This window comes from Eretmochelys imbricata, chromosome 5, assembly GCF_965152235.1.
Source record: "Eretmochelys imbricata isolate rEreImb1 chromosome 5, rEreImb1.hap1, whole genome shotgun sequence".
Lineage (NCBI taxonomy): Eukaryota > Metazoa > Chordata > Testudines > Cheloniidae > Eretmochelys > Eretmochelys imbricata.
Window position 1 is genome coordinate 27,449,917 of NC_135576.1, and position 27,887 is coordinate 27,477,803.

General features: G+C 43.4%; 1 protein-coding gene across 1 annotated transcript; it reads right to left on the bottom strand.

Annotated features, from left to right (window-relative positions):
• LOC144265044 (uncharacterized) lies at nucleotides 1-27,887 on the bottom strand. The gene is made up of 2 exons (XM_077817186.1): nucleotides 27,853-27,887; nucleotides 1-592 (listed from the first exon to the last, which is right to left on the bottom strand). The coding sequence occupies exons 1-2, from the start codon at nucleotides 27,885-27,887 to the stop codon at nucleotides 1-3; spliced, it is 627 nt and encodes a 208-aa protein (XP_077673312.1).

The following is a 27,887-nucleotide window of genomic DNA, read 5'->3' on the forward strand; positions in this document are numbered from 1 at the left end:
TTAGTGGAAACCAGTTTGTTCTCTGCTTTTGTGCATGTCAAGATTCTTCCTAATCCGATTGAGTGTGACGCGGGTGAAGACTTTATACACTTGTGAGAGGAGTGTGATCAGATGGTAGTTGCTCAGTTCTTTTGGATTGCCTTTATTTATCAATAGTATTGTTTTTGATTTCTTCCATGCATCTGGAACACGCTTGCTATTGATGTAGATGGTGAACCGTTGCACCAATGCTTTGAAGAGAGTATCTTCCCCTGCTTTGAGATATTCTGGCCAAACATCGTCTGCTCCCAGACTCTTCCCTCTCTTTATGTTATGAATTATGTATTCAATTTTTTCCCACATAACGTTGGGAACTTCTTCTGTAACCTGCTGCGTTGGTGTATGCTGGACATTGACATGCAAGGAGTAGAAGTCATTGTAGAATTTTGTACATATTTCATTCATCTTGCTCCTTTCCAATGTCCTTTCACCATTTTCATCTTTCAGTGCTGCCAGGATAATCTGTTTCAACCTAACATCTCTTTCTACCTTCTTCAGACTCTCATTCTTTTCAGCCACCTCTCTCAATTTCTTCTTTCTAGTCTTCTTTGATCTTCACATGAATTTCCTTGCATGGCATTCTGTATTCTTTGCCCATTTTTCCTTTTAATTTCATGCACGCCCTCCTTGCCACCAGATTCTGTTTCCTTGCTGATCCTCAGAGGATCAGCAAATATGAATGTGACAGTACCTAAATAAGACATTTTTAGAATGAAATATTTATCATACAAAGGCATTTTTCCCATTGCAGGACTGCAATATTACAAGACTTCTTATTCTACCCAAAGTACATAAAGCAGAATCTTTTGATAATTGTGAACCACTTATCACCTATGAGTAAAGTATGTACTTGTACACCATGACTTCATCTTAGCCTGCTTGGAATGGATCCTCAAAGTCATATTTTGCATGCAGAGCAAATGAGCTCTTCTTATACCAGTCTTAGTATGGAAATGGGCAATGGTAGTGCAGAAGTGGCTGAGGCACTCTTCTTTGTGGAAGGGGAGCAATCTACATGCAGAGAGTTCCCTCCATCCATGGACCTAGGCAGAGAATCTGGACCATCTGTCTATTCCACTGGATGCATATTTACTGGACTTCATTCTGAAGAAACCTCTACTTTTTCTTTCTTTTCCTAAAAGTTCACTCTGTTTTATGCTTGCTATTTAAAAGTGGGTTTCTGCTTTGCTTTTTTAACCTTTTCTGTCCATGACCTTTAAAACAATAATTAGTAAATAAAGGCTCAGCTGGTCTCAATCCAACTGGCGGGCAGCAGCAGCTGGAAGGAAGCCAAAGTAAGCTTGGATCATGGTTGTGTAAATAGATATCAGCAGCACCTTGTTATTCCACTGTTTATCTTCTGTTATTCCCGTTCACCTGCAAGTGTATGGCTGTCAGTTGCCTCCCCCATAGATGCTATGTCAGTGTTGCTGCAGGAGTTATGTAAGGAAGACAGAGGTGAAAGTAAGCCGGTACGCCCCTGTACGGCGTACCGGCAAGAGACAATGAGCCGTACTGGGGTGGATCAGCTTCCTCAGGTGCAATTTAAAGGGCCTGCGGCTCCCAGCAGCAGCTGGAGCCCCCAGTCCTTTAAATTGCTGCCAGAGCCCCGCTGCTGGAGCCCTGGGGTAACGGCGGCAGGGCTGGGGCGGTGATTTAGAGGGCCCAGGGCGGTAGTGGCCTTTTAAATCATCCCCGGAGCCCCACCGCTGCTTCCCCAGGGCTCCAGCAGGCTCTGGGGACGATTTAAAGGGCCCGGCACGGTAGTGGCACCCGGAGCCCCGTCCCTGGAGCCCTGCTGCTGGAGCCCTGGGGAAGCGGCGGCGGGGCTCCAGGGATGATTTAAAGGGGACTGCTAGAGTCCCCGGCTGCCGTTGTTACCCCAGGGACCGGGAAGGAGGCACTTGCCGGTACAGGGAGGGCTGGGGCTGGCTCTGACCTCCCCGAGCCATGCCCCTTCTGCCTGAGGCCCTGCCCCTTCTGGGGGCCAGAGCCGGCCCCAGCCCAGCCCCATACTAGTAAGTCCCTAGACTTACTTTCACCCCTGAAGGAAGAGAACTGGAAAATGAAACCAGTAGCACTAGATATTGCTCTGTGCTGGTGTGCAAAGGGGCTGTTAGTTCATGCATACCTGAACAACCTGCAGGTAGGATGGCATCAGTGGATGGGATATAGGTGATGTCTCTCTCACATCCTGCCCTCAAGCAAGCAGCAGGGCAGGATCCTTCTTCCCTTGCATTCATGACAGCACTAGATAAGTTGCCTGTTTACTAGCCAACTCCATGCACTCCAAGGATGTGCGGTCCGCCAGCTGGTGGTGGGATGTCCAGCCTCTTAGCACCAATGTAGACAGCAGTATGCTCTAGCCTGGCACATGCTGTTCCTTTTGATTTGCAACAGCCGTGAAGTGCAATCAACGGCATGCTTCCTATGACAACTGAACGGAATGCAACGGGTGATCAGATATGGACAACAGGGGGTCATCTGGAGCCTGGGCTAAAATTCTTCCAGTAGCTGAATGAAGGATTAAGATAATTTCACTGTCTCTGATGGAGTCACGCTCTCCAGATATCACTACAGTAAACTACCCTTCACTAAGGCTCATAAAAATGCTTCTGAGGAGCATATTGTCTGCTTTTGGAATGGACTGTATTGCATGAATGGCAGGTATTGTGTCTCTCCTTGGTTATGAGGTTTGACTCAGGGTAAAAAGGGAGGAAATTGTGTAACCCCATTTTGTGAAAAATTACTGGCAGCATAGCACCAGCCTTCCAAATAAAGCATTTCTGTTCTCCTTTGCAGCATCAGCCAGGGCAAAATTTGGCCTTCACTCATTACATATCGTGAAACATTAGAGCAGGGACTTGGAGCCAGGACTCCTGATTTCTAATCACTGCTGTGCTAATGACCCACTGCATGTCACGGGCAGGTCTTTAAGGCTTACATTTTCAGGTGTGCCCTAATGGGTGCATCAGTTTTTGGGAGCCCAGGTTGAGACATCTTGGGCCTATCTTCAGAGTGTTGAGCACACACAGCTCTTATTGACTTTAAAAGGACTTCAGCATTGCTCCTTCATCACTGATTTCTGGCTCTCTCTCTCTCCTTTCTGTTTATAATTATTCCACTCCTGTCTCTTAGCAGCCATTTACAATCATACCTTAACTCTAGCCAAGAAAGCAAGCAAATGTCTCCCTTTAGCACTCAATGCAAGTGGAGTTAATGGACTGTCTTCATGGAGTGCTCCCTGAGTGGTACAGTCTGAATATCTACACCAAGCTCCCATCAGCTTGTACTGCCATCAGGAATGGGATGCTGAGACTACCATCAAAACAAGTGTCTCCTGTGTGATCAGCAGAACAATATGCTGCTGGCTGATCAGTTAGTGTTACAATATATGCTTTTCTCTCCTAAGATGTGCCATAAGGACTTGATGCACCAAATCCAGATTTGAATCTTTGGTATGTTGTGCTTCCTTTGAGCCTTCCCTCTCCTTTACAATGCGTATTAAACATTATGTCAAAACTGAGGAAATCTCTTTCTATATTTCAAGATATGCCTGCATCTATCTGTATGTTACAAGTGCATGTGCATCTGTTTGTATGCACATGCTAGCTTCATATGCACAGGCTACATTCTTGTAACACGACTGCTGTCTTCTAGAGTTTTCTCATCATATTTTGAACTTAAATTTGTCTTAAGTATTTCAAAGGAACCCTAAGTCCTGCAGTAAATGTGCTGAGTACTGAAACTAGTAAAATGATAAAAGCCAAATTTAATTTTTTACTCCCCAAATGCCCCCTATTTAACCCATCTCAAGGCATACACCTAATTAAACATACATATTTTGCTTCCTTTATCAACAAGAACACGAGTTCAGATGACCTAGACTGGCTGCGTACTGGGCCAGTCTCTCAGCAGATCTTACAGCTGCCTGAAAGGTGCTCTAAATTACACTAACTGCCAACAGCTCCAAGGGGCCAAAATGGCAGCTAGGGAGCAGTGAGATGTAGGGGAGCCCCAGTGATGCCTCCTTTCCTTAGCCTGTCCCCTTTAGATGGGCAGGTTGTGGGAGCTACTACACTGATTCCATGTCACCAGATGATCCTGTTGTCACACAGGAGTGATCCTCTGACAGTTGGCTGCATTGGCTCTACAGCCAGATTCTGATCTCAGTGAGTGCAAAAGGTCACACCCCACCTAAAGATATAACCCTCCACCTCAGTTGGACCAACAGGAGAAGCAAGCACCAAAATCTATGGCTCACTGAGCACCATCTGTCAACAAGTCCTCAGATATTTAAATAAAGGGATTGTTAGCTTGAGCGTTCCAGCTGACCAGAACCACTGTGGTGATACCATCTACGGCTAAAGTGTCCTCACTAGGTAGAATGTAGTTGAAATGTTCTTCACTCTGAGGAGACATAAGTGATTAATTCCTTATTTGTGACAACACTCGCACACTGAGAACTAATTTCTCTGTTGCTCAGACATATTGTACACTACACAAAATACATGATAAAAGATTATGATAATCCTAATTCTCTGTACTTCCATGGTATAATAAGGCAGTGAGATGCTGAGGCAATGTTATGTGTAACTTTATTACACTCTCCTTCTTCCTGTACTTCATCTTAACTCTGCTGCAGCAAAGACAAAATTTGGTCTTTTCAGAAATTAGCAGAGTTAAACCTCAGGGTTATTGTATGTAAAACCTTGGTAAGCAGGTGTTAGTAGTTACCATTGACTTCAGAGGGAGTACCTACAGTTTCTCAGTAAACAAATATTTAATGCACACAGAAAACATGGTAAATAGTATGTAATATACTAGTATTTAAAATACTATGAATAACTTTTAAACAAAATCTGACAGGCAGCAAATCTACTGGTGCTCCTTATACAGCCTTCCCCACTATGTTGATGTTACATATATCCTCTTACTCTTCAGAAACAACTGCTGAGCCTGTGTAGAAACTGCCACACACCAGTTCTGGGAGTTTCTGGGCTATTTTAGGTGAGTTGCTCTGCCCTGCACTATGCACGTGTGCAGAGACACAGAGCAGTCAAAACAAAATTCATGTCTCCTCCTCACCGCCTCTCTCCTTTCCTTTGAGTTGTAGTATAAAACTTGTGGGTTACAATAGCAGCCAAAGATCTAAAAGCACTTATAAACTTGAATTATACATCACAACATGCTTGCGAGGTGGGAAGTATTTTAACCATTTTGGCCCAAGCCTGCTCCCTTTACTCATATGAGAAGTCCCATTTAGGTCAAGGACTACTTGCATCCACAGCAGTTTTCAGAATTGGGCCTGATCTTGGGAAAACTGCAGCCGAAAAAGGTTCAGGGCCAGATCATAAATAGTGATGAGCAACCTCAAATCCCACTGCTGTAAAGGGAAATTGATAACACTCAGCACTGAACAAGCCCTCATTGACAGATTTTCAAAAGGGTTCAGCGTCCAGAAGCTCCCTTTGTCCCAGCCCCAATTGTGAGTGCTGAGCACTTTCACCAGTCAAACCCAAAGAGTCAGATTTTTAAATATCATTAGGTGCCTAAAGATATACCTAGGGACCTAGTAGGATTTTCAGAAGCACCTGGGACCAGATCCTGTAGCATATTTAGGCATCTAACTCCCACTGAAATCCCACTCGGAACAATCTACATCTTTAGGTGCCCAAATACCTATAAAATTCTGATTCTGACTTTCCTAGTTAGTGGATATGTCAAGAACAGAACTCAGTGGTGTGCCTCTCAGTACTCTGGACAAACTGCATCTCCCCACAGCACACCCCCCTCACGTTACATTGTTTTCTTGCAATATCTGCAGACACTGTGGCACCAATGGGGCAATCTCTAGCCATCTTCTTCAAATCTAGTCCAGCAAAGTGTTTATAATGTGTGAAGGACTGTTATTTCCTGTTTTTAAGCCGCTTGTTATCTGGCACAATAAGAACTTTATTATTACAATGTTATTATTCTTCGGCACAATGAAAATACCATTAAAGCTGAGAACATAACAATGTCTGGAAAATTAGGCCATTTATACTCACACTGATTAGTTTCATTCCTTTGGAAACTACCTGTTGGGTTAGAATTAGAGACTCACCCTTATCTACCCCCAGGATGGAACACTCACAAAATTCAGACCCAGATTCAGATGCAAATTTCACAATGGACCCTATATTTACAACGTTTTCAACCACCTCCAAATTTTAAACCCTCTGATGTTTGGGTGTTCAAAATCCAGAGCAAAATTTTGCATATCAAGCCCATCCCTGTTGTTATTTGTATAATAGCAGATTGGAGCCTCATTGTGCTAGGTGTTGTACAAACACACACTGAGGGACAGTCCCTGACAGATTAAGACTGGGAGGAGAAACAATGGCACGGAGAGGTGAAGTGACTTGGCTATGGTCACACAGCATGTCAGTTGCAGAGGCAGAATAGAGAATTGTTAGGGAAGGAGGGAGAAAGTTCCTATTCCTTTCCTCATCCTGATTCCCACGACCACCTTACTCTAAATCCCTATAACTCTTACTTGATGTGAGGAATAGAATTTAGCCTTTATTGTGTTATTGCATTTAATTTGCCATCCCAGCTGAAAACAGATGAGTTCTGAGATCACCTATGGTCTTATTTCTTGTGTCTATCATGCCAGTCTCCTCACCTACTCTAGGAGGAGCTTGGGAGAGACCACCTATGGGCTTCCTTTTATCTTGGATATAAAATAAAGAGATCTTTATATTGCTGGAAACAATCACAACTACTATAACAAAAAAAAGCAAACAGACAGTTCCCCTCAGCCCAGACAGTACAGCACTCCCAGCCTGAAAATACAGTTTTAATTGAAATTACAAATATGTGGCCCAATTCTGGCCCTCCCCACATTTTGCCCCCTTTACACTCAAATCCTGGCTGTCCTGAGATGTACAAACCCAGCAGGATTCCTTGTGCTGTGAGCATGAAAAAACCAAATGAAAGAGGGCATGTAGGAGCTGTGGGCTGGTCTGGGCAGTATGTGCTAAAAAAGCCATAACATGCTGAACCAAAGATTCAGAGGTAGGGAGCACCAGTATTCTCCAGGCTGGAGGAATTTTCTCCCCAGCAACCTGGCTAGGTTCCACATGCCTACTTCCTTAGCCATGCCATAAAATGCCACAGGGATCTGCAAAAGGTCAGATATGATATAATTTGGGAAGGCACCCTCAGGAACAGGGTACAACAGTTTTGCTCACTAATTCCCCTGCTCACCATAGCTTGGGATCTGAGTTTCAGAAATGCCCACAAAGAATTGTAACTTCAAACAGATTAATAAATTCATAGATCTATAAGGGCAGAAGGGATTATCAAATCATCTAGCCTAACATCCAATACCATACAGGCAACAAAATTTCATCCACTTCCTCCTGGACAGAGCCTAACTTATCTGCATTTGACTAAAGCATATCTTCTAGAAAGTTCCAGTTTGGATGTGAAGACTTGAAGACACTACAGCCACAATTGTTTGCAAGTGCAAATGATTAGGTCAATTAAACGTCTACCTATCTGATTGCACCTTCTAAAAACCAGGCCCTGAAAATCAGGATGGTTAAACACAAAATTTAATTAAAAATAATAGGCTTGCACTCTAGTCAGCATTTTTATATGCTATCAAATGCCAGTTCCTTTGTCTGTAAAAACACAGCTGAGGAGATAAAAAGTAAGAATCTGTAAGGCACCCTTATATTTATTATGCTTGAACCGATCCATTGTAATGTACATTACCCACCCACCTTTCTCCAAAGGAGGATGGATTTATGGGTTCAGCTTGCATGCTATTGTTGCATGACTGAACTTTTTTTGATTCTAGAATAGCACTATAATTTTTTTTAATCACTTGTGACATCTATCCCACTAGATAGGTTTCAGAGTAACAGCCGTGTTAGTCTGTATTCGCAAAAAGAAAAGGAGGACTTGTGGCACCTTAGAGACTAACCAATTTATTTGAGCATGAGCTTTCGTGAGCTACAGCTCACTTCATCAGATGCATACCGTGGAAACTGCAGCAGACTTTATATATACACAGAGAATATGAAACAATACCTCCTCCCACCCCACTGTCCTGCTGGTAATAGCTTATCTAAAGTGAGCATCAGGTTAGGCCATTTCCAGCACAAATCCAGGTTTTCTCACCCTCCACCCCCCCACACAAATTCACTCTCCTGCTGGTGATAGCCCATCCAAAGTGACAACTCTTTACACAATGTGCATGATAATGAAGTTAGGCCATTTCCTGCACAAATCCAGGTTCTCTCACTCCCTCACCCCCCTCCAAAAACCCACCCCCATACACACACAGACTCACTCTCCTGCTGGTAATAGCTCATCCAAACTGACCACTCTCCAAGTTTAAAACCAAGTTAAACCAGAACATCTGGGGGGGGGGGGGTAGGAAAAAACAAGAGGAAATAGGCTACCTTGCATAATGACTTAGCCACTCCCAGTCTCTATTTAAGCCTAAATTAATAGTATCCAATTTGCAAATGAATTCCAATTCAGCAGTTTCTCGCTGGAGTCTGGATTTGAAGTTTCTTTGTTTTAAGATAGCGACCTTCATGTCTGTGATTGCGTGACCAGAGAGATTGAGAGTGAATTTGTGTGGGGGGGTGGAGGGTGAGAAAACCTGGATTTGTGCTGGAAATGGCCTAACCTGATGCTCACTTTAGATAAGCTATTACCAGCAGGACAGTGGGGTGGGAGGAGGTATTGTTTCATATTCTCTGTGTATATATAAAGTCTGCTGCAGTTTCCACGGTATGCATCTGATGAAGTGAGCTGTAGCTCACGAAAGCTCATGCTCAAATAAATTGGTTAGTCTCTAAGGTGCCACAAGTCCTCCTTTTCTTTTATCCCACTAGATAGTGAGCTCCACCACAAACATAGGTCTTGTCTACACATAAAACTAATCCAGAATAAGGTATGGTGCAATTTAAAGTGGATTAACTATTCCTGATTAACTCCATTTATTCTTATTCATTTAATCCACTTCCAAAATGGATTAAGCAAATTTGGAATAAGGTGTTTTTATTGAGGAATAAAATCATCCACACATGGAGTTAATCAGAAATAAGTCACGTGTAGACAAGCCCATAGGTAAATATCCCATGTTATTTATGTAGATCATGTTTTGGGAGCTGTGGTGCCTAAACTGATATTGCTGGGTTAAAATTCATTCACTAAAGCCAGAGATTCCTTGGCCCCTGCACAAGCATGCAGTGCAAGGAGGTCAGAGGGGGACCCAAGAAGCCTACTTCCCCTTTCTGTCGCATGCGCGGCCTTTGCACTCGGCATCTCTGAAGATCAGACACTTATTTAGGTCAATGGGCCTGTGCATATAGGGACAAATCCTGGTCCCATTGAAATCAGCTGCAAAATTCCCATTCAGTGGGATCAGGATTTGACCCACAGGGGAAACCTGAGGACCCACACCAAATCTGAGGACAGTAAATGAGCTTGGCACTAGGAGGCTGAGATGGGATCCTTCTCCCCCTGAAGAGCAGCAGTTGAACTCATCTAGCCAGCTGCAGAAAAATTCCATTTCTGCTGTCTCCACTCTGACATGTAGGGGAAGAGGAGAGGTCTGGCTGGTAGGTATGCATAGTTATGGATCCACTGGCTGGTAGGTATGCATAGTTATGGATCCACTGGCCCTGCCCCCAAACCTCCTGTATCCTGTGTCAAGAAAGCACATCTGTGCTAGGGCATAAGGAGCCTACAGTGCAGCACAAGGGACGTGGACCCACTCTCTGCATCCTGTCCCTCCATGCTGGAGGATGTGCAGGGGGATTCAAACTGCCCCATCATGCAAGTGTGAAATCCTCCGATGGTTTGTTTGGTTATTTAAACTTGTACTGGAAATTTCTGGAATCCCGAGGCATTTTGTTTTATAATTTAACCCTTTATTGTAGTGTATTGGGGTGTACAGTCCCCCACACAGAAACTAAGGGACGGAAAAAGCAGTATTCGGTCAAGAGGGCCCCACAAGGATTGTTAGGCAGAGACGGGCTCCACCTAATGAAGAGAGGGAAGAGCATCTTCGCAAGCAAGCTGGCTAACCTAGTGAGGAGGACTTTAAACTAGGCTCACCGGGGGAAGGAGACCAAAGCCCTGTGGTAAGTGGGGAAGTGGGATACCAGGAGGAAACACGAGCAGGAGAGCGCAAGAGCAGAGGACTCCTGCCTCATACTGAGAAAGCAGGATGATCAGAGAGTTATCTTAAGTGCCTATACATAAATGCAGGAAGCCTGGGAAACAAGCAGGGAGAACTAGAAGTCCTGGCACAGTCAAGGAATTATGATGTGATTGGAATAACAGAGACTTGGTGGGATAACTCACATGACTGGAGTACTGTCATGGATGGATATAAACTGTTCAGGAAGGACAGGTGCGGCAGAAAAGGTGGGGGAGTTGCATTGTGTGTAAGAGAGCAGTATGACTGCTCAGAACTCCGGTATGAAACTGCAGAAACACCTGAGACTCTCTGGATTAAATTTAGAAGTGTGAGCAACAAGGGTGATGTCACAGTGGGAGTCTGCTATAGATCACCAGACCGGGGGATTAGGTGGATGAGACTTTCTTCAGGCAACTAACAGAAGTTACTGGATCACAGGCCCATGTTCTCATGGGGGACTTCAATCACCCCGATATCTGCTGGGACAGCAATACAGCAGCGAACAGACAATACAGGAAGTTTTTGGAAAGTGTAGGGGACAATTTCCTGATGCAAGTGCTGGAGGAACCAACTAGGGGCAGAGCTCTTCTTGACCTGCTGTTCACAAACAGGGAAGAATTAGTAGGGGAAGCAAAAGTGGATGGGAAGCTGGGAGGCAGTGACCATGAGATGGTCGAGTTCAGGATCCTGACACAAGGAAGAAAGGAGAGCAGCAGATTGTGGACTCTGGACTTCAGAAAAGCAGACTTTGACTCCCCCAGGGAACTGATGGGCAGGATCCCCTGGGAGAATAGCATGAGGGGGAAAGGAGTCCAGGAGAGCTGGCTGTATTTTAAGGAATCCTAATTGAGAACAAACCATCCCGATGTGTAGAAAGAATAGTAAGTGTGGCAGGCAACCAGCTTGGCTTAACAGTGAAATCGCTGCTGATCTTTAACACAAAAAAGAAGCTTGCAAGAAGTTGAAGATTGGACAAATGACCAGGGAGGAATACAAAAACATTGCTCAGGCATGCAGGAGTGAAATCAGGAAGGTCAAATCACACTTGGAGTTGCAGCTAGCAAGGGATGTTAAGAGTAACAAAAAGGATTTCTTCGGTATGTTAGCAACAAGAAGAAGGTCAAGAAAAGAGTGGGCCCCTTTACAGAATGGGGGAGGCAACCTAGTGACAGAGGATGTGGAAAAAGCTAATGTACTCAATGCTTTTTTTGCTTTTGTCTTCATAAACGAGGTCAGCTCCCAGATGACTGCACTGGGTAGCACAGTATGGGGAGGAGGTGACCAGCCCTCTGTGGAGAAAGAAGTGGTTCGGGACTATTTAGAAAAGCTGGATGAGCACAAGTCCAGAGGCTGGATGCACTGCATCTGAGAGTGCTAAAGGAGTTATCGGATGTGATTGCAGAGCGATTGGCCATTATCTCTGAAAACTCATGGTGATTGGGGGAAGTCGCAGATGACTAGAAAAAGGCTAATGTAGTGCCCATCTTTAAAAAAGGGAAGGAGGATGATCCTGGGAACTACACGCCTGTCAGCCTCACCTCACTCCCTGCAAAAATCGTGGAGCAGATCCTCAAGGAATCAATTATGAAGCACTTACAGGAGAGGAAATTGATTAGGAACAGTCAGCATGGATTCACGAAGGGCAAATCATGCCTGACTAACCTAATTGCCTTCTATGACGAGATAACTGGCTCTGTGGATGAGGGGAAAGCAGTGGACGTGTTATTCCTTGACTTTAGAAAAGGTTTTGATACGGTCTCCCACAGTATTCTTGCCAGCAAATTAAAGAAGTATGGGCTGGATGAATGGACTATAAGGTGGATAGAAAGCTGGCTAGATTGTTGGGCTCAATGAGTAGTGATCAATATTTCCATGTCTCGTTGGCAGCCGGTATCAAGTGGCATGCCCCAAGGGTCGGCCCTTGGGCTGGTTTTGTTCAATATCTTCATTAATGATCTGGAGGATGGCATGGACTGCACCCTCAGCAAGTTTGCAGATGACGCTAAACTGGGAGGAGAGGTAGATACGCTGGAGGGTAGGGATAGGATACAGAGGGACCTAGACAAATTGGAGGATTGGGCCAAAAGAAATCTGAGGAGGTTCAACAAGGACAAGTGCAGAGTCCTGCACTTAGGATGGAAGAATCCCATGCACTGCTACAGACTAGGGAACGAACAGCTAGGGAGCAGTTCTGCAGAAAAGGACCTAGGGGTTACACTGGATGAGAAGCTGCATATGAGTCAACAGTGTGCCCCTGTTGCCAAGAAGGCTAACGGCATTTTGGGCTGTATAAGTAGGGGCATTGCCAGTAGATCGAGGGATGTGATCATTCCCCTCTATTCGACATTGGTGAGGCCTCGTATGGAGTACTGTGTCCAGTTTTGGGCCCCACACTACAAGAAGGATGTGGAAAAATTGGAAAGAGTCCAGTGGAGGGCAACAAAAATGATTAGGGGACTGGAACACATGACTTACGAGGAGAGGCTGAGGGAACTGGGATTGTTTAGTCTGCAGAAGAGAAGAATGAGGGGGGATTTAACAGCTGCTTTCAACTACCTGAAGGGGATTCCAAAGAGGATGGCTCTAGACTGTTCTCAGTGGCAGCAGATGACAGAACAAGGAGTAATTGTCTCAAGCTGCAGTGGGGGAGGTTTAGGTTGGATATTAGGGTTCACTAGGAGGGTGGTGAAGGACTGGAATGGGTTACCTAGGAAGGTAGTGGAATCTCCTTCCTAGGAGGTTTTTAAGGTCAGGCTTGACAAAGCCCTGGCTGGGATGATTTAGTTGGGGATTGGTCTTGCTTTGAGTGAGGGTTGCACTAGATGACCTCCTGAGGTCCCTTCCAACTCTGATATTCTATGATTATATGATAAGCAGGGGGAAGAATGAAGGGGAGACTTTCTGAAGAGAGGAAACTGGGTTGCAGCTTCTGAGAGCAAAGTGACCGGCTGGAGAAGGCTTTGGACAGAGCATAAGACCCCAACCAGAAGGGTAGGGACCTCTTTTCCCTTGCCCACTTCCTGTGGAGGGAGGACAACTGAACACTGGGGAAGAGAGCTGGCGAATACTTATTTGACCAACTGAGCCGGTCAGATTTTCTAAACCTTTTATTATTTTTGTTGCAGCCTTTGGAATCTCTCCAGTTTGTCCCCATCTTTCCTAGAGTGTGGCACCTCAAATTGGACACAGCACTCCAGCCAAGGCCTCACCAGTGTCGACTACTGTGGGACACCTACCTCCCATGCCTTACATACGACACTCCCATTAGTACACCGCAGAATTATATTAGCCTTTTTCGCAACTACCTCACATTGTAAATTCGTATTTATTTTGTACCATTATACCCCCCAAATCCTTTCCAACAGTACTACCACCTTCTGAACCAGCTACTCCCCATTTTGTAGTTGTGCATTTGATTTTTTTCCTTCCTAAGTGTAGAACATGCACTTGTCTTTAGTGAATTTCAGAACACTTCTCCAATTTTCCAGGTCATTTTGAATCCTAATCCCATTCTCCACAGCTAGTAACCCCTCCCAATTTGATGTCATCTGCAAATTGCATTAGCATACTCTCAACTCCATGATCCAAGTCATTAATGAAAACATTGAATAGTACTGGAACAGCATTGACCCCTGAGATCACACTACATATGCCCTCCCAGTCTGATAGCGAATCACTGTTAAATACTCTGTGAGTATGGTCTTTCAATCAGTAGTGCACCCACTTTATAGACATTTAATCTAGACAACATTTCCCTAGTTTGCTTATGAGATTGTCATGTGAGACGGTGTCAAAAGCCAACTAGAATCAAGATATATCATGTCTACTGCTTCCCCTTGCCCCATTTTTTGCCAGAAGCTAGGAATGGGTGATAGGGGATGGATCACTTGATGATTACCTGTTCTCTTCATTCCTTCTGGGCACCTGGCATTGGCCACTGTCGGAAGACAGGATGCTGGGCTAGATGGACCTTTGTTCTGACCCAGTATGACCGTTCTTATGTCATCCTGTCAAAGAAGGAAATTAGGTTGGTCTGGCATGATTTCTCAAATACATGCTGGCTAGTCCTTAAAACCCTATTATCCTCTAGGTGCTTATAGATGAATTGTTTGCTAATTTCTTCCAGTATCTTTCCAGGTATTGAAGTTAGGCTGATTGGTCTGTAATTCCCTGGGTCCTCTTTGTTCCCTTTTTAAAAGATAGGTATTATATTTGCCCTTCTCCTGTCCTCTGCGACCTCACCTGTCTTTCCTAAGTTCTCAAAGATAACTGCTAACAGTTCTGAGATTGCTTCAGCTAGTTCCTTAAGCATCCTAGGATAAATTTCCATCAAGTCCTGTCAACTTGAATACATCAAATTTATCTATCTATTCTTCAACCTGTTCTTTTCCTAAATTTGGCTTGCATTTCTTCCCCTTTGTGGTTAATATTGTGTTGAGTATCTGGTCACCATTAACTTTTTTTAGTGAAGACTGAAGCAAAATAGGCATTGAACACCTCAGCCTTCTTGTTGATGGTACAAGCAATGTGCCAAAAAATGCATATCAGAAATGCGACTGGCTCCTCAAGCATCAATCAGGTCTGGATTCAGCACTTACAATGGGCAAACTGGTGCATGGCATTAAAGGTCACCCAGTATCTACTAGGCCAAACTACGCAGCCCTGAATCTGCTGATGCCTCAACAAGCCACAGAGAATTCGGATTTCTGTGACTCTGGAGCAATAACAATGACTTCAGTGGATTTATACCACTGCTACTGAGGTCAGAAACACTATGTGGGCTAATGATCCAACCAACAGGGCAATGCAAGGAAAATGTCATAAGCTGCATTGATTGAAATAGTTGTCTGTGCATTACCTTCAAGAGGACCTAACCATGTGAATGTTCAATTGTTTTCAAACATCCACTGTTTGTCATTCTTTTCTAAGTATGAAGTAGGCTTTTAATTCATTCACAGTTTCACTTTAGATTTTCCCTGCCAGGGTGTTTGGGTTGCAACAGTGGGAGAACATTTAATTTGGTATAAAAAATAATGTTCATTCAGATTTCTCTTTATGGAAACCTTTCTATTATTCTCAAATTTGATAAAAGCTTTTTTTTTTTATCAAATCTGAAGTTGGTGCCAAATTGGAGCTTGCAATATCTCTTTTAAATGTGTTATGCTAAACATAAACAGGAAACTTTTAGCGTGCTGAACCAATGATTAGTGCTTCCGTATAAATATAGGAGCCACTCTTTTCTTTCCTTGGAGGACTCTCTGTTGCATAATCTGCAAAAGGTCAATGACCTGGGAGCTGCCCAGGACATCCAAAACAGAAGCATGTGAAAAATAGCATTTATATGCAAACCCAAAGCCTCTTCCCCCTGAAATCAATGACCAAATTCACATTTACTTCGATGGGAGTGCAGTCCATGCCAATTTCTGAAATATTAATGCTTATTTCTCCTTTTGCTGCCAAAGATGCTTCCATTATAAAATTGCATAGGAACTCTCAGACCCACATTCCACACTCTATCATTAATAATTCTTTCATGGATGCCACTCAGAAGTATTAGATCTAGCTAGAGTTTGGTATAAACCTATTGATTTAATCCCTTTTAAATTGCACAGCACTTTTTCATTCTGAAGAAAAATTAAACTGTCTCACTGCTTCCAAGCCAAGTGGTTGTTCCAGTTATATGGATATGAATCTTAGTTAGCCACCCACATTTCTCCTTTAATGCTGCCTGCCACCTTCCAAATGCATGTTAAAAGCAGAACCTAAGAAAAGGAGCTCTCTAATGTCCAGGCATGTTTCCCAGACAGTGCCAACTTAGGACAACAAAAGCACAGGACAGAATTTGTTAACTAGTACTCACTGTCCCCAGATCAATACACTCAGGAAAGTGGGGCAGGGAAATAGGAGTGTGCATTTCTTTAGCCATTTCTATTCCTTCAACAAGGATATAGGAATCACAGGAGCCTCAGAGATTCTATGACCTTCATGTGCCAGTCTTAAGCTCCAGGCCAAACCAATAAACAGCTTTGAAAAAAAATAGAAACAGCTCTGGCTGAAGCATCTCTGAGCAAACCAAAAGGGAAAACTGATTGGTAAAAGAAACTCATGCACCCAGCTTTCTAATTCACTCACAGACAAGTTTAGACTTTACGCTAAGAGCCAGGTGGCTGCTTGCCTCCTGAAAGGTACTGAGAGCCCTGAACTTCCACTGCCACCAAGGGGAGATGATGGAGTTCAGCCCTGGGCAGGATGGGGTTCCAGAACAAGATTTCTCTCTCATTTTAACTGTGGATGTAGTTTGACTTTTTTTTCTTTCAGTTTTACCACAGGCAAGACCCCATTGTTCTTGCCTTTGGGAATACTGTGCTCTTTGTGCAAGACGTATAAATCTCTCTGTAAACACTTACGTACAATGAAAACACCATATTGGGCAATTATTTGGCAGAACTAACTTCTTCTGTAAGGGAAGTTGCACCACTAAAAACAAATTCCACCATGAATCTCACAAGAGTGAAGAATTACTTAAAGTTAATAACTAACTGTAAAATAGTTAACTTGCGAAAGTTTTTGACTGTTAGTTTTTACAGCAGCCTGTTGTGGCGCAAAAAAAGAAGTAGTGATGTTGTGCTCCTCTACTCTTGATTAACAGGTGTTGAAAAAATTCAATACACAAAGTCTATAGATGAGACACAAATACATGCATCAAAGACCTGATCCAAAGCCCACTGAAATCAGTGGAATTGCCATTGACTTCAATGGGCTTTGGATCAGGCCCAGATTGTCTAGCATAGTTGCTGGAGCCAAAATCTTCACACTCGGGTGTTTCTAGTTAGGCACCACCTTAAGTGGCCTGATTTTTCAAGCTTCAGTTTTAGCTTGAGGTGCTCAGCACCTCTGAAAACTCTGGTAACTTGTTTAACATTTCTACCTACAGATGTAGGTGTCCAATAGGATGCAAGTTTGAAAATATTGGTTTGTAGAGAGGATTTCAAAGCTATCTATCTGCCTGTGCCAAACTTACACACAAATCAAATATTTTGTATATTCACATGGCTACATGCTTGATTTGTTAACATATATTAGGTATGTGCTTGCAAAAGCCAGGCATGAGCAAATGTATATTCACGTGTCTAATCCTGACCACCTGCCCCTTTATTTACTAGGATTTTTTAGTGATCTTCTTGTAGCTTGATGATACCTGAAGCCTCATAAAATTGGTGTGGGTTTTGAACACTGAATGAAAGAACTAAAAGCTGTGAATATATTGCAAAGTTTGCTTTTGTCAAACATAATGAAAGTGAAAAGAACTTTCTTTTATTAATCATTTTCACATTTTTTATGTGGTTAGACTGGATTTTTGCTCTGCATTTGACCTCTGGTTTGACTATTTAACTTACCCTGGAATATTGCCTTTTTTTTTTTTTTTCTTTTCTTGCCAGAAGGTTTGGAAATAGGTATTCGCCATCTTTAATGGGCGTGAACTTGCAGTCTGGATGCGGGAAAAACTCTCAAGAAGGTTACATTCTTGAAGTGAAATTAATGAGATTTTTGCCTGCATAAGGACATTGGGTCGTCTCCCATTTACTGCAGAATGTTTTCTCTCATATACAGATTCTCTACATCATGTTTGTTAGCAAGACAGCATGCACACAAATATTCTGGCAAGCAAATCTTCCACATGACAGATATAGATATGGGTTTAATTATGTAGAGAGACCCAAACCAGAACACTAGAGCTGAAATCCCCACTTTGGGGGAAATTTTAAGTGTGTGGTGTGTTTTATGGCTTGGGTCTTAATTTGTAATGAGCTAAACTAGAACACCCTGAACTTTGGGGCCTTTGGATTCAGATCTGACTCTGTATCTGAGCTAGCTTGGGTCTATTTCCAAATGTACATTAGTTATATATAACTGCAGGTGGGCCCAAGTTACCAACCCTGAAAGTATTCTGCAGTAAATGGAAGTCTACATAATCTTTTATGCAGGCATAATTTAATTATCTTCTCTTAAGGGGAAGTCTTTTTGAAGTGGTATAGACATTTTGGGCCATATTTTTAAAGGTAGTGAGACACATAGGGAGATTTTCTATATCATATAGGTGCCTAACACCCACTGAACACAATGGCTGTCAAGTGCCCAGGTGCTTTTGAAAATCCCACCAGGTGCCTAAATACCTTTTAAAAAATCTGACCCTTTGTGCTTAGTTGTGATTTTGGGCCTAGCAGTGTCACTTTAAGAAAAGAAATGGCAACTGCAATTTGTGCCATTGTGAGTGGATCTTGCCAGTGGGTACCCACAGCTGTACGCACACATTATGCATAGTGCGTACCATTGTGGGGGGCAGGGTAGTCAGTGGGGCCAAGGGGCACTGTGCCCCAGGGCTCCCAAACAGAGTGGTGTTGTGACCCCACACACTGGGTTGTTGATCCTGCTGGGGAATTACTGAGCAATCCAATCTGGATAATATTCTCAAATCAACTCATGCCAAGAATTAGTTCCTCAGTGTATTCAAAATGATCTGGAAATAATCACTGATATTCCTTTGCCCATGATTGTACTGCAGATTTCCATTCAGTTTTCACTGGCTCTGCTGGTCTCTCAGCCAGCATCTACCTTCATATTGAGGTTTTCATTTGAAGAACCCTGACATCAGGGGTTTTTTGCCACACACTTGGAACACAGAGCTCTGTCCTTGAAACCCACCTGATGTAATTCTGCCTACACTTGATCAGTCATGTGCTGAGCAAGAAGATACTTAAGTCCTCCAGTCTGCAAATATTTTGATGACAGCTCAAGACAGTAAGAGCCTATAACTTTTCAGAAACCGAGATGTTAGATCTGGTCACTGCAACTGCATGCTCTGGTTTCACTGTATGTTTTTGAAAACAATGAGATGTGAGGGTGTTCAGTCACTTATGCTGAGAGTGAGACACATTATCAGTGTCAAACACCATGACTAAAACCATAGCCTGCACCATCAGAGAAGAAACAAAGATTTAGAAGAAAATATTCACAAGATTGTTTTGTTTTTCTTTAAGTTTTAATTTCTCTAAGAATTAGACTCTAGATATTAAGCATGTACAGCTCTGCGACACTTGCTTTGGATGTTTCTTTTGAGCACAGTGCCTCAGATCTCTAATCTCAACAGTATCAGAATGTTTAACAGTATTATTATTTATTTGTATTACCACACTAGTAAACATTACAAACAGCAGGTGCCTTAATTTCAGGATTCCATCCTGAGCTTAAGTACGTAGAGAGGAGGCTGAACACACTGGTCTCACTGCAAATTTTACAACTGCACTGTATTTTTTGAAATGTTAAACCACCGTCAGGTGCCACCCCATATATCCCATCTGTGCCTCATATTTACATCAGCCTTTCGTCACGTGCTTCTGTGATACACATTAAAGGGCAAATATTGGGGACCTAGTAGGACCAGCAGGATTCTGCTGTGCATGAAAAGAGTAAGCTGCATGGAGACTGCATCGAAGGTCTACATCACCTGTGCTTTGCAGAGCACAGCTTCACAGAAGCTGCCTGTCCATATGTACAGAGGGGGAACTTTGGAGGCTGGGCAGGGCTGGCAGATCTGCAACTGTGTGTGGTTCCACGCCCCCAAAAATGGGGTTATACATCAGCTATGGGAACTACTTCAACCTTCAAGATGTAGTAGCAGCTGCTAAGTGGAGTACCTCTCCACTGCCTCAGGGGGTGGATCCCTTCTTTCTGTCCCCTAAGGCTAAGCTCTTAGCAGAGGATTTTAGCCTAATTGCCCTTTAAATCAATTCACCCTGCTTGCAGTTGCACAAACATAGTCCACAAACAGCTGAAGACATGTGGGTTGGTAAAAGTCAAGTATTTCTCCCTGACGAGTATAGCAACTTCTCATCAGTCTCATCTCATGGCCTCCACGGATGGGGCTTGTGCTGTCTTGTATGACACTGAGTGCTGAACTTTCTATTACCTCAGCAAAAAAAGCCCAAACAAAATCATATCCTAGCTTCCTTGCTAGGAAATAAATTTAGAAAACTCATTTGTTCTAGGAATGACTTTCTTGCAAGTTGAAACTTAGCTGCCCTGCTCCTCATATTTAGTTTGCTGCAGTTCAATTTCTTGGAGCTAACACAAAAAGTTCAATCTTAAAGTTTAGCTTCTAGTGGAAATACTGTGATGTAATGCTCCTAAGCAATTAAGTCTATAACAATAATAGTAGCACTGATCACAGGAACAACCTAGCACATATTTCCAATACATAGAAGTTAGCACTGAGCTGATGGATTATATTCATTTCCATTCGGCTGTGAATTGTCTTGATCTACTTAGCTGTTTACAGTCTGATTATCCCATTCTTATCAAGATCCATTCATCATTACAGTTGTTTGGTCTGTTTTAGCTTACCAATATTATGACTAGGATCTCACCTAGATATATATATCTATATATATTGATGTGTTGGCAGTACAAAGTTAACAAGGAATTAATCATTCTATCATGGCATAAACATGAACAAAGAGTCAGGTTGTCTGGTATCTCCGTTGCTCTGTATACAGTAAGGGGAGAGGGGTGTGGTTTTATTTTACGTTATATATTTTGCATTTCTCTCGAGCAGAAGCGGAGAAGTTAAATTACCTCAATATATGACATTGGTGAGACCACCATTAGAATGTCCAGTCGGGTGCCCATGTTTCTAAATGGATATTGAAAAGATTTGAAAGAATTCAGAGATGAGCCACAAGAGAGATTCTTGAAAACCTGCCTTACAATGAGAGAGACTAAAGGAGCTTGATCTTCTTAGTTTATCAAACAGAACATTAAGAGCTGACATGATCATGGTATTTTAGTACCGACACAGGGAGAGGAGAAGAGATCTGATACTAGAGGGGTCTTTAAGCCAGCAGACAAAAGCATCACAAGGTATACGGCTGAAAATTGCAGTTAGAAAAATTCAAACAGGAAATAAGATGCATATTTTAATAGTAAGAAATTAACCATGAAAATGGACGCCGTAAATTCTTTCATTTGAAATCTTTAAATTGGAATTTAATGTCTTTTCTAAATGTCTTGCTTGCATATTTATACCTGCCTCTGGAAATTTCCACTACATGCATCTGACGATGTGGGTATTCACCCACGAAAGCTTATGCTCCAATACGTCTGTTAGTCTATAAGGTGCCACAGGACTCTTTGCCACTTTTACAGATCCCGACTAACACGGCTACCCCTCTGAAACTTGACACCATGCAAGGCACTGCATTTAGCCGTATAGTGTGGAAATCCATCAACCTCATGAAGAAACTTGCACGAGTACAGACAGATGTCATTTTCCTTTCCAAATGCAAACAGGTGGACATCATACCAAATGGACTGAAGGTGAAAAATCCCTTGCTATCTACACACTGCACAGACCACAGTGAGAGATTATGCCATACACTATTAAAGAAACTGAGGAACCACCTGATCAGCATCCTATACAGCAAACAGGAAAACATCAAAAAAGAGCTCTCCAACCTGGAGACTCTCATAAATAACCAACCTTCCATACAAACAGCCTTTACTAAAATAAGACAGGAGATCTACATTACACACTTCACCTCTCTATAAAGGAAAAAGGACTGTAAGTTGTCTAAAATCCTACCTGCCACATAGGGCCACAACAGCAATATTGTCAATCTATCCAGCTACACACTCAGCCCAGCAGAAGAGTCTGTCCAGCTACACAGTCAGCCTGGCAGAAGAGTCTGTCCTATCTTGGGGATTCTCTTTTTGCCCCACCACCCCCACAAACATGATACAGTTCTGCGGTGATCTGGAAGCTACTTTCACTGTCTCTGACTCAAAGAATACTTTCAAGATAACACTGAACAGCGCACTGATACACAGATACCCTCCCACCAACAGCACAAGAAGAAGAACTCCACATGGACTCCTCCTGAGGGTCGAAATGACAGTCTGGACCTATACATAAAATGCTTCCGCTGAGGTGCACAAGCAGAAATTGTGGAAAAACAACATCGCTTGCCTCATAACCAAAGTCATGCAGAACGCAATGCCATCCACAGCCTCTGAAACAACCCTGATATTATAATCCAAGAGGCTGATTGTCATAAATATAAAGGGAAGGGTAAACCCCTTTGAAATCCCTCCTGGCCAGGGGAAAGCTCCTCTCACCTGTAAAGGGTTAAGAAGCTAAAGGTAACCTTGCCAGCACCTGACCAAAATGACCAATGAGGAGACAAGATACTTTCAAAAGCTGGGAGGAGGGAGACAAACAAAGGGTCTGTGTGTCTGTCTATATTCTGTCTTTGCCGGGGATAGACCAGGAATGGAGTCTTAGAACTTTTAGTAAGTAATCTAGCTAGGTACGTGTTAGATTATGATTTCTTTAAATGGCTGAGAAAAGAACTGTGCTGAATAGAATAACTATTTCTGTCTGTGTATCTTTTTTGTAACTTAAGGTTTTGCCTAGAGGGGTTCTCTATGTTTTGAATCTAATTACCCTGTAAGGTATCTACCATCCTGATTTTACAGGGGGGATTTCTTTATATCTATTTACTTCTATTTTTATTAAAAGTCTTCTTGTAAGAAAACTGAATGCTTTTTCATTGTTCTCAGATCCAAGGGTTTGGGTCTGTGGTCACCTATGCAAATTGGTGAGGCTTTTTATCCAACATTTCCCAGGAAAGGGGGGGTGCAAGTGTTGGGAGGATTGTTCATTGTTCTTAAGATCCAAGGGTCTGGGTCTGTAGTCACCTAGGCAAATTGGTGAGGCTTTTTACCAAACCTTGTCCAGGAAGTGGGGTGCAATGTTTTGGGAAGTATTCTGGGGGGAAAGACATGTCCAAACAGCTCTTCCCCAGTAACCAGTATTAGTTTGGTGGTGGTAGCGGCCAATCCAAGGACGAAGGGTGGAATATTTTGTACCTTGGGGAAGTTTTGACCTAAGCTGGTAAAGATAAGCTTAGGAGGTTTTTCATGCAGGTCCCCACATCTGTACCCTAGAGTTCAGAGTAGGGGAGGAACTTTGACACTGATAAAGGAGGTGCTGTTGTCATCATGAACAGGGCTGACTACCAAAAGATGGCTGCCAGACAACTCTCCAATACCAAATTCTACAGGCTACTTTCCTCAGATTCCACTGAGGAATACACTAAGAAACTGCACCATCTACTCAGGACACTCCCTACACTAACACAGGAACAAATCAACATACTCTTAGAGCAGTGGTTCCCAAACTTGTCAGCCGCTTGTGCAGGGAAAGCCCCTGGTGGGCTGGGCTGGTTTGTTTACCTGCCGCGTCCGCAGGTTCAGCAGATCGCAGCTACCAGTGGCCACGGTTCACTGCTCCAGGCCAATGGGGGCTGCTGGAAGTGGCAGCCAGTATGTCCCTCGGCCTGCGCCGCTTCCAGCAGCTCCCATTCGCCGTGATAGGCCGAATCTGCGGACGCGGCAGGTAAACAAACCAGGCCAGCCCACGAGGGGCTTTCCCTGCACAAGCGGCGGAACAAGTTTGGGAACCACTGCCTTAGAGCCCCAACCGGGGCTATTCTATCTACTACCCAAGATCCACAAAGCCGGAAATCCTGGATGCCCCATCATCTCGGGCATTGGCACTCTCACTGAAGGACTGTCCGGATATGTGGACTCTCTACTCAGACCCTACGCCACCAGCACTCCCAGCTATCTCTGTGACACCACTGCTTTCCTGAGAAAACTACAATGCATTGGTGATCTTCCAGAAAACACCATCCTAGCCACCATGGATGTAGAGGCTCTCTACACAAACATCCCACACACAGATGGAATACAAGCTGTCAGGAACAGTATCTCTGATGATGCCACAGCACAACGGGTTGCTGAGCTCTGTGACTTTATCCTCATGCACAATTATTTCAAATTTGGTGACACTATAGACCTCCAGACCAGTGGCACCACTATGGGCACCCACGTGGCCCCACAATATGCCAACATTTTTATGGCTAACCTGGAACAACGCTTCCTCAGCTCTCGTCCACTCACGCCCCTTCTCTACCTATGCTACATTGATGACATCTTCATCATCTGGACCCGTGGGAAGGAAACGCTGGAAGAATTCCACCACGATTTCAACAGCTTCCACCCCACCATCAACCTCAGCCTGGACCAATCTACATGGGAGATCCAGTTCCTAGACACCATGGTGCAAATACATGATGGTCACTTTAACACCATCCTATACTGAAAACCCACCAAACGCTATGCCTACCTTCATGCCTCCAGCTTCCATCCCGGACACACCACGTGATCCATTGTCTACAGCCAAGCGCTGAGGTAGAACCACATTTGCTCCAACCCCTCATACAGAGACCAACACCTACAAGATCTTCACCAAGCATTCTCAAAACTACGATACCCGCATGAGGAAATAAGGAAACAGATCAACAGAGCCAAACGTGTATCCAGAAGCCTCTTGCTGCGAGACAAGCCCAAGAAAGAAAGCAACAGAACTCCACTGGCCATCACATACAGTCCTCAGCTAAAACCTCTCCAATGCATCATCAGTGATCTACAACCCATCCTGGACAACAATCCCTCACTTTCACAGGCCTTGAGAGGCAGGCCAGTCCTCGCCCAGAGACCACCCGCCAACCTGAAGCATATTCTCACCAGCAATGAGACACCGCACCAAAGTAACTCTAACTCAGGAACCAATCCATGCAACAAACCTCGATGCCAACTCTGCCCACATATCTACACCAGCGACACCATCACAGGACCTAACCAGATCAGCCACACCATCACCGGTTCATTCACCTGCACATCCACCAGTGTAATATGTGCCATCTTGTGCCAACAATGCCCCTCTGCTATGTACATCATCCAAACTGGACAGTCCCTATGTAAAAGGATAAATGGACACAAATCAGATATTAGGAATGGCAATATACAAAAACCTGTAGGAGAACACTTCAATCTCCCTGGACACACAATAGCAGATTTAAAGGTAGCCATCCTGCAGCAAAAAACTTCAGGACCAGACTTCAAAGAGAAATTGCTGAGCTTCAGTTCATTTGCAAATTTGACATCATCATCTCAGGATTAAACAAAGACTGTGAATGGCTCGCCAACTACAAAAGCAGTTTCTCCTCCCTTGGTGTTCACACCTCAACTGCTAGAAGAGGGCCTCATCCTCCCTGATTGAACTGACCTCGTTATTCCTAGCCTGATTCTTGCTTGCATATTTATACCTGCCTCTGGAAATTTCTACTACATGCATCTGATGAAGTGGGTATTCACCCACGAAAGCTTATGCTCCAATACATTTGTTAGTCTATAAGGTGCCACAGCACTCTTTGCCGCTTTTACAGATCCAGACTAACACGGCTACCCCTCTGATACTTTTCTAAAATAGAGGCTGTAGGTCAGCCACAAGCTATTGGGATTGATAGTGTTCACTTATCTAAAAAGGGGGAATCAATTTCTTCCACTGCAGGAATTACTGGGTGACATTCTATGGCCTGTGTTTTGCAGAGGGTCAGACTAGATGATCATAAGGGACTCTCTGGCTTTAAAAATCTATGACTCAAAATAGTTTCCCGGGTTAATGAATTAAACATCACAATTCTTTTACAAAGAGGAAACTGATGCACAGAGAAACGAAGGACCATATTTTCAAATCCAGATGCTTAAATTACCAGCAAAACTTGTGCACAAACCTGTGTGTGTGTACAAACACAAATAGGTATTAATGTACACACAAAAATTATTGCACATACAAATTTTTTGGGCTTGATTTAGGCACCAAGTAGTGTAAGTTTGGCCCTCCTTGAAAGCCCCATGACCACAGCAGTACATGAACATTGTCCTCATGCCTATGACTAGATAGATAATGCAGCCCTGTGGGGACAGTTTACATTATATTATACAAGAGGGAAATAGAGTGGTTTCATGGAAGTTTTAGAACCTAAGTTTCAAATGGAAGAACAAGGAACAGCCATATTCCACATCTGGATACTCAAACATGCTGGATATAAATGTTTATTTTTTTCATGAATTGAGCATCCAAATTCAGAATGTGAATACTGAAAATTGTGCTCTAAATGCATATTTCAACTTCAATTTTGGTCATGAACTGGGTCAGGGCCTGATAGCTCTTTGCCTTATCTTCTCTCAATGCTTGTTCTTCGTGTTGTCATTTCTTTTATGACACACTCATGAACATGGATAACTTCTGCCATTCAGCATCTGCAGCAACCTCCTCATAGCTCACTCACTAGCCTTTTGCCCAACAGCTAGAACCCCCTCTAATGCTCAGCTTTCACAAGCCCACCAGCTCCCGTACCCAACCTCCTTCCCCGAGTGCTCCTAGTACCCACAAGCCCTACATCCTCCACCTAGCATCCAAAAAGGTTGAGAAATACTCATCTATAGGGAAACTCCAGCATCTTTGCCTCCACAAAACTTTTTTTTTGTATTAATGGCTCACAGATTAGGGTCATGAGCATAACCAGATGTTGGTGAATCCTTTTCCACCAGCGCCACAAACTCATTCCTTATGTCTGTTGCACTGACTAACATTTTCCCAGGTTCAGCCAATTGCATATGACAAGGAGGTGGTTTGTAGCAGAGGTAATTAATAGCAGCAGGATCAGACTGGACTGAGTGAATATTCAGAAGTACATTTGCAATAGTCCTGTGGGGTTTAGCAGTCAGATTTTGAACGTTATGGACTTTGCCTGTTGTATTTTCTCCTTTTCAGATTCTTCGCAGTCAGATGTAGTATAGCAATTTTTTTTCCACTTCTGGGATGAAATACTCATTGAAAGAGCATGTCAGTGATATCAAAATGGATCCCTCTGTGAAAATGCAGCAACAATATTCCTCATATGTTCTGGCTAGTGCCCACAAAGCAGGAAGTTCTTTCAGTATGTGGATCCATAAGTAGGGGTTGGCACCACCATGTTGCATGACGGACACATGACAAAATTACCGTACTTAGTGATGGACATTAGGGAGGAGGGGTTTATGTCATTCAATTTTTTGAAAAATTACCACGGACCTCAACGTTTTTACCACAGGCACTTGTGTCCGTGTACAGACACGTTGCTGACCCGTCCATGAGAAATGGAATAGGCGGTAGGCAGTCTGTCGCCTACCCTGTTCTGAAGGAAGCCATGACTCTGAAAGTGTGGCATGGCAAAGTGAGACCTCCTGACAACAGTTATGCAAACAGCTTGTTACACTGCTTTGGCGGCAGGATGGTACAATATTCTGCTGTGGGCAGAATAAACTGGCTTTCACCATGGCCACACCTTCTTTGTAAACAGTGCACCCAGACTGCCAGTAAACCAGCACAAACATCCAGGCACATGTGCTATAGCCTGCCACAGTACTGGCAGAATCTCACCTGGGCACAGTGCAGGTGTGGGAAGAATTTCACAAAAATAATGCTGTTACTTCCCTTCATTACTCTTGCTAGGACCTGAATTGTTTCCTTTCCAGCCAACAATGTTCTCCTTGATTTGCTGACAAGTAGAAGTTTCCATTTCTTTGGTGAGATGACACTGGTAAGAAAAATGACAAGCTAGCGTGTTTCCTTATCCAAGCGTCTAATTTGGGTTTACTTTCCATGGGCTGCTTGATTTTCACTGGTGTTCAT

What these genes read in the sequence shown, in the direction of transcription:
- LOC144265044 (XM_077817186.1), bottom strand. Translation starts at nt 27,887, where the DNA reads ATGAACACCAGTGAAAATCAAGCAGCCCATGGAAA. An exon ending in AATCAAGCAGCCCATGGAAA is followed by an intron (nt 593 to 27,852) that starts GTAAACCCAAAT and finishes ATTCATGTGAAG; the next exon opens with ATCAAAGAAGACTAGAAAGA.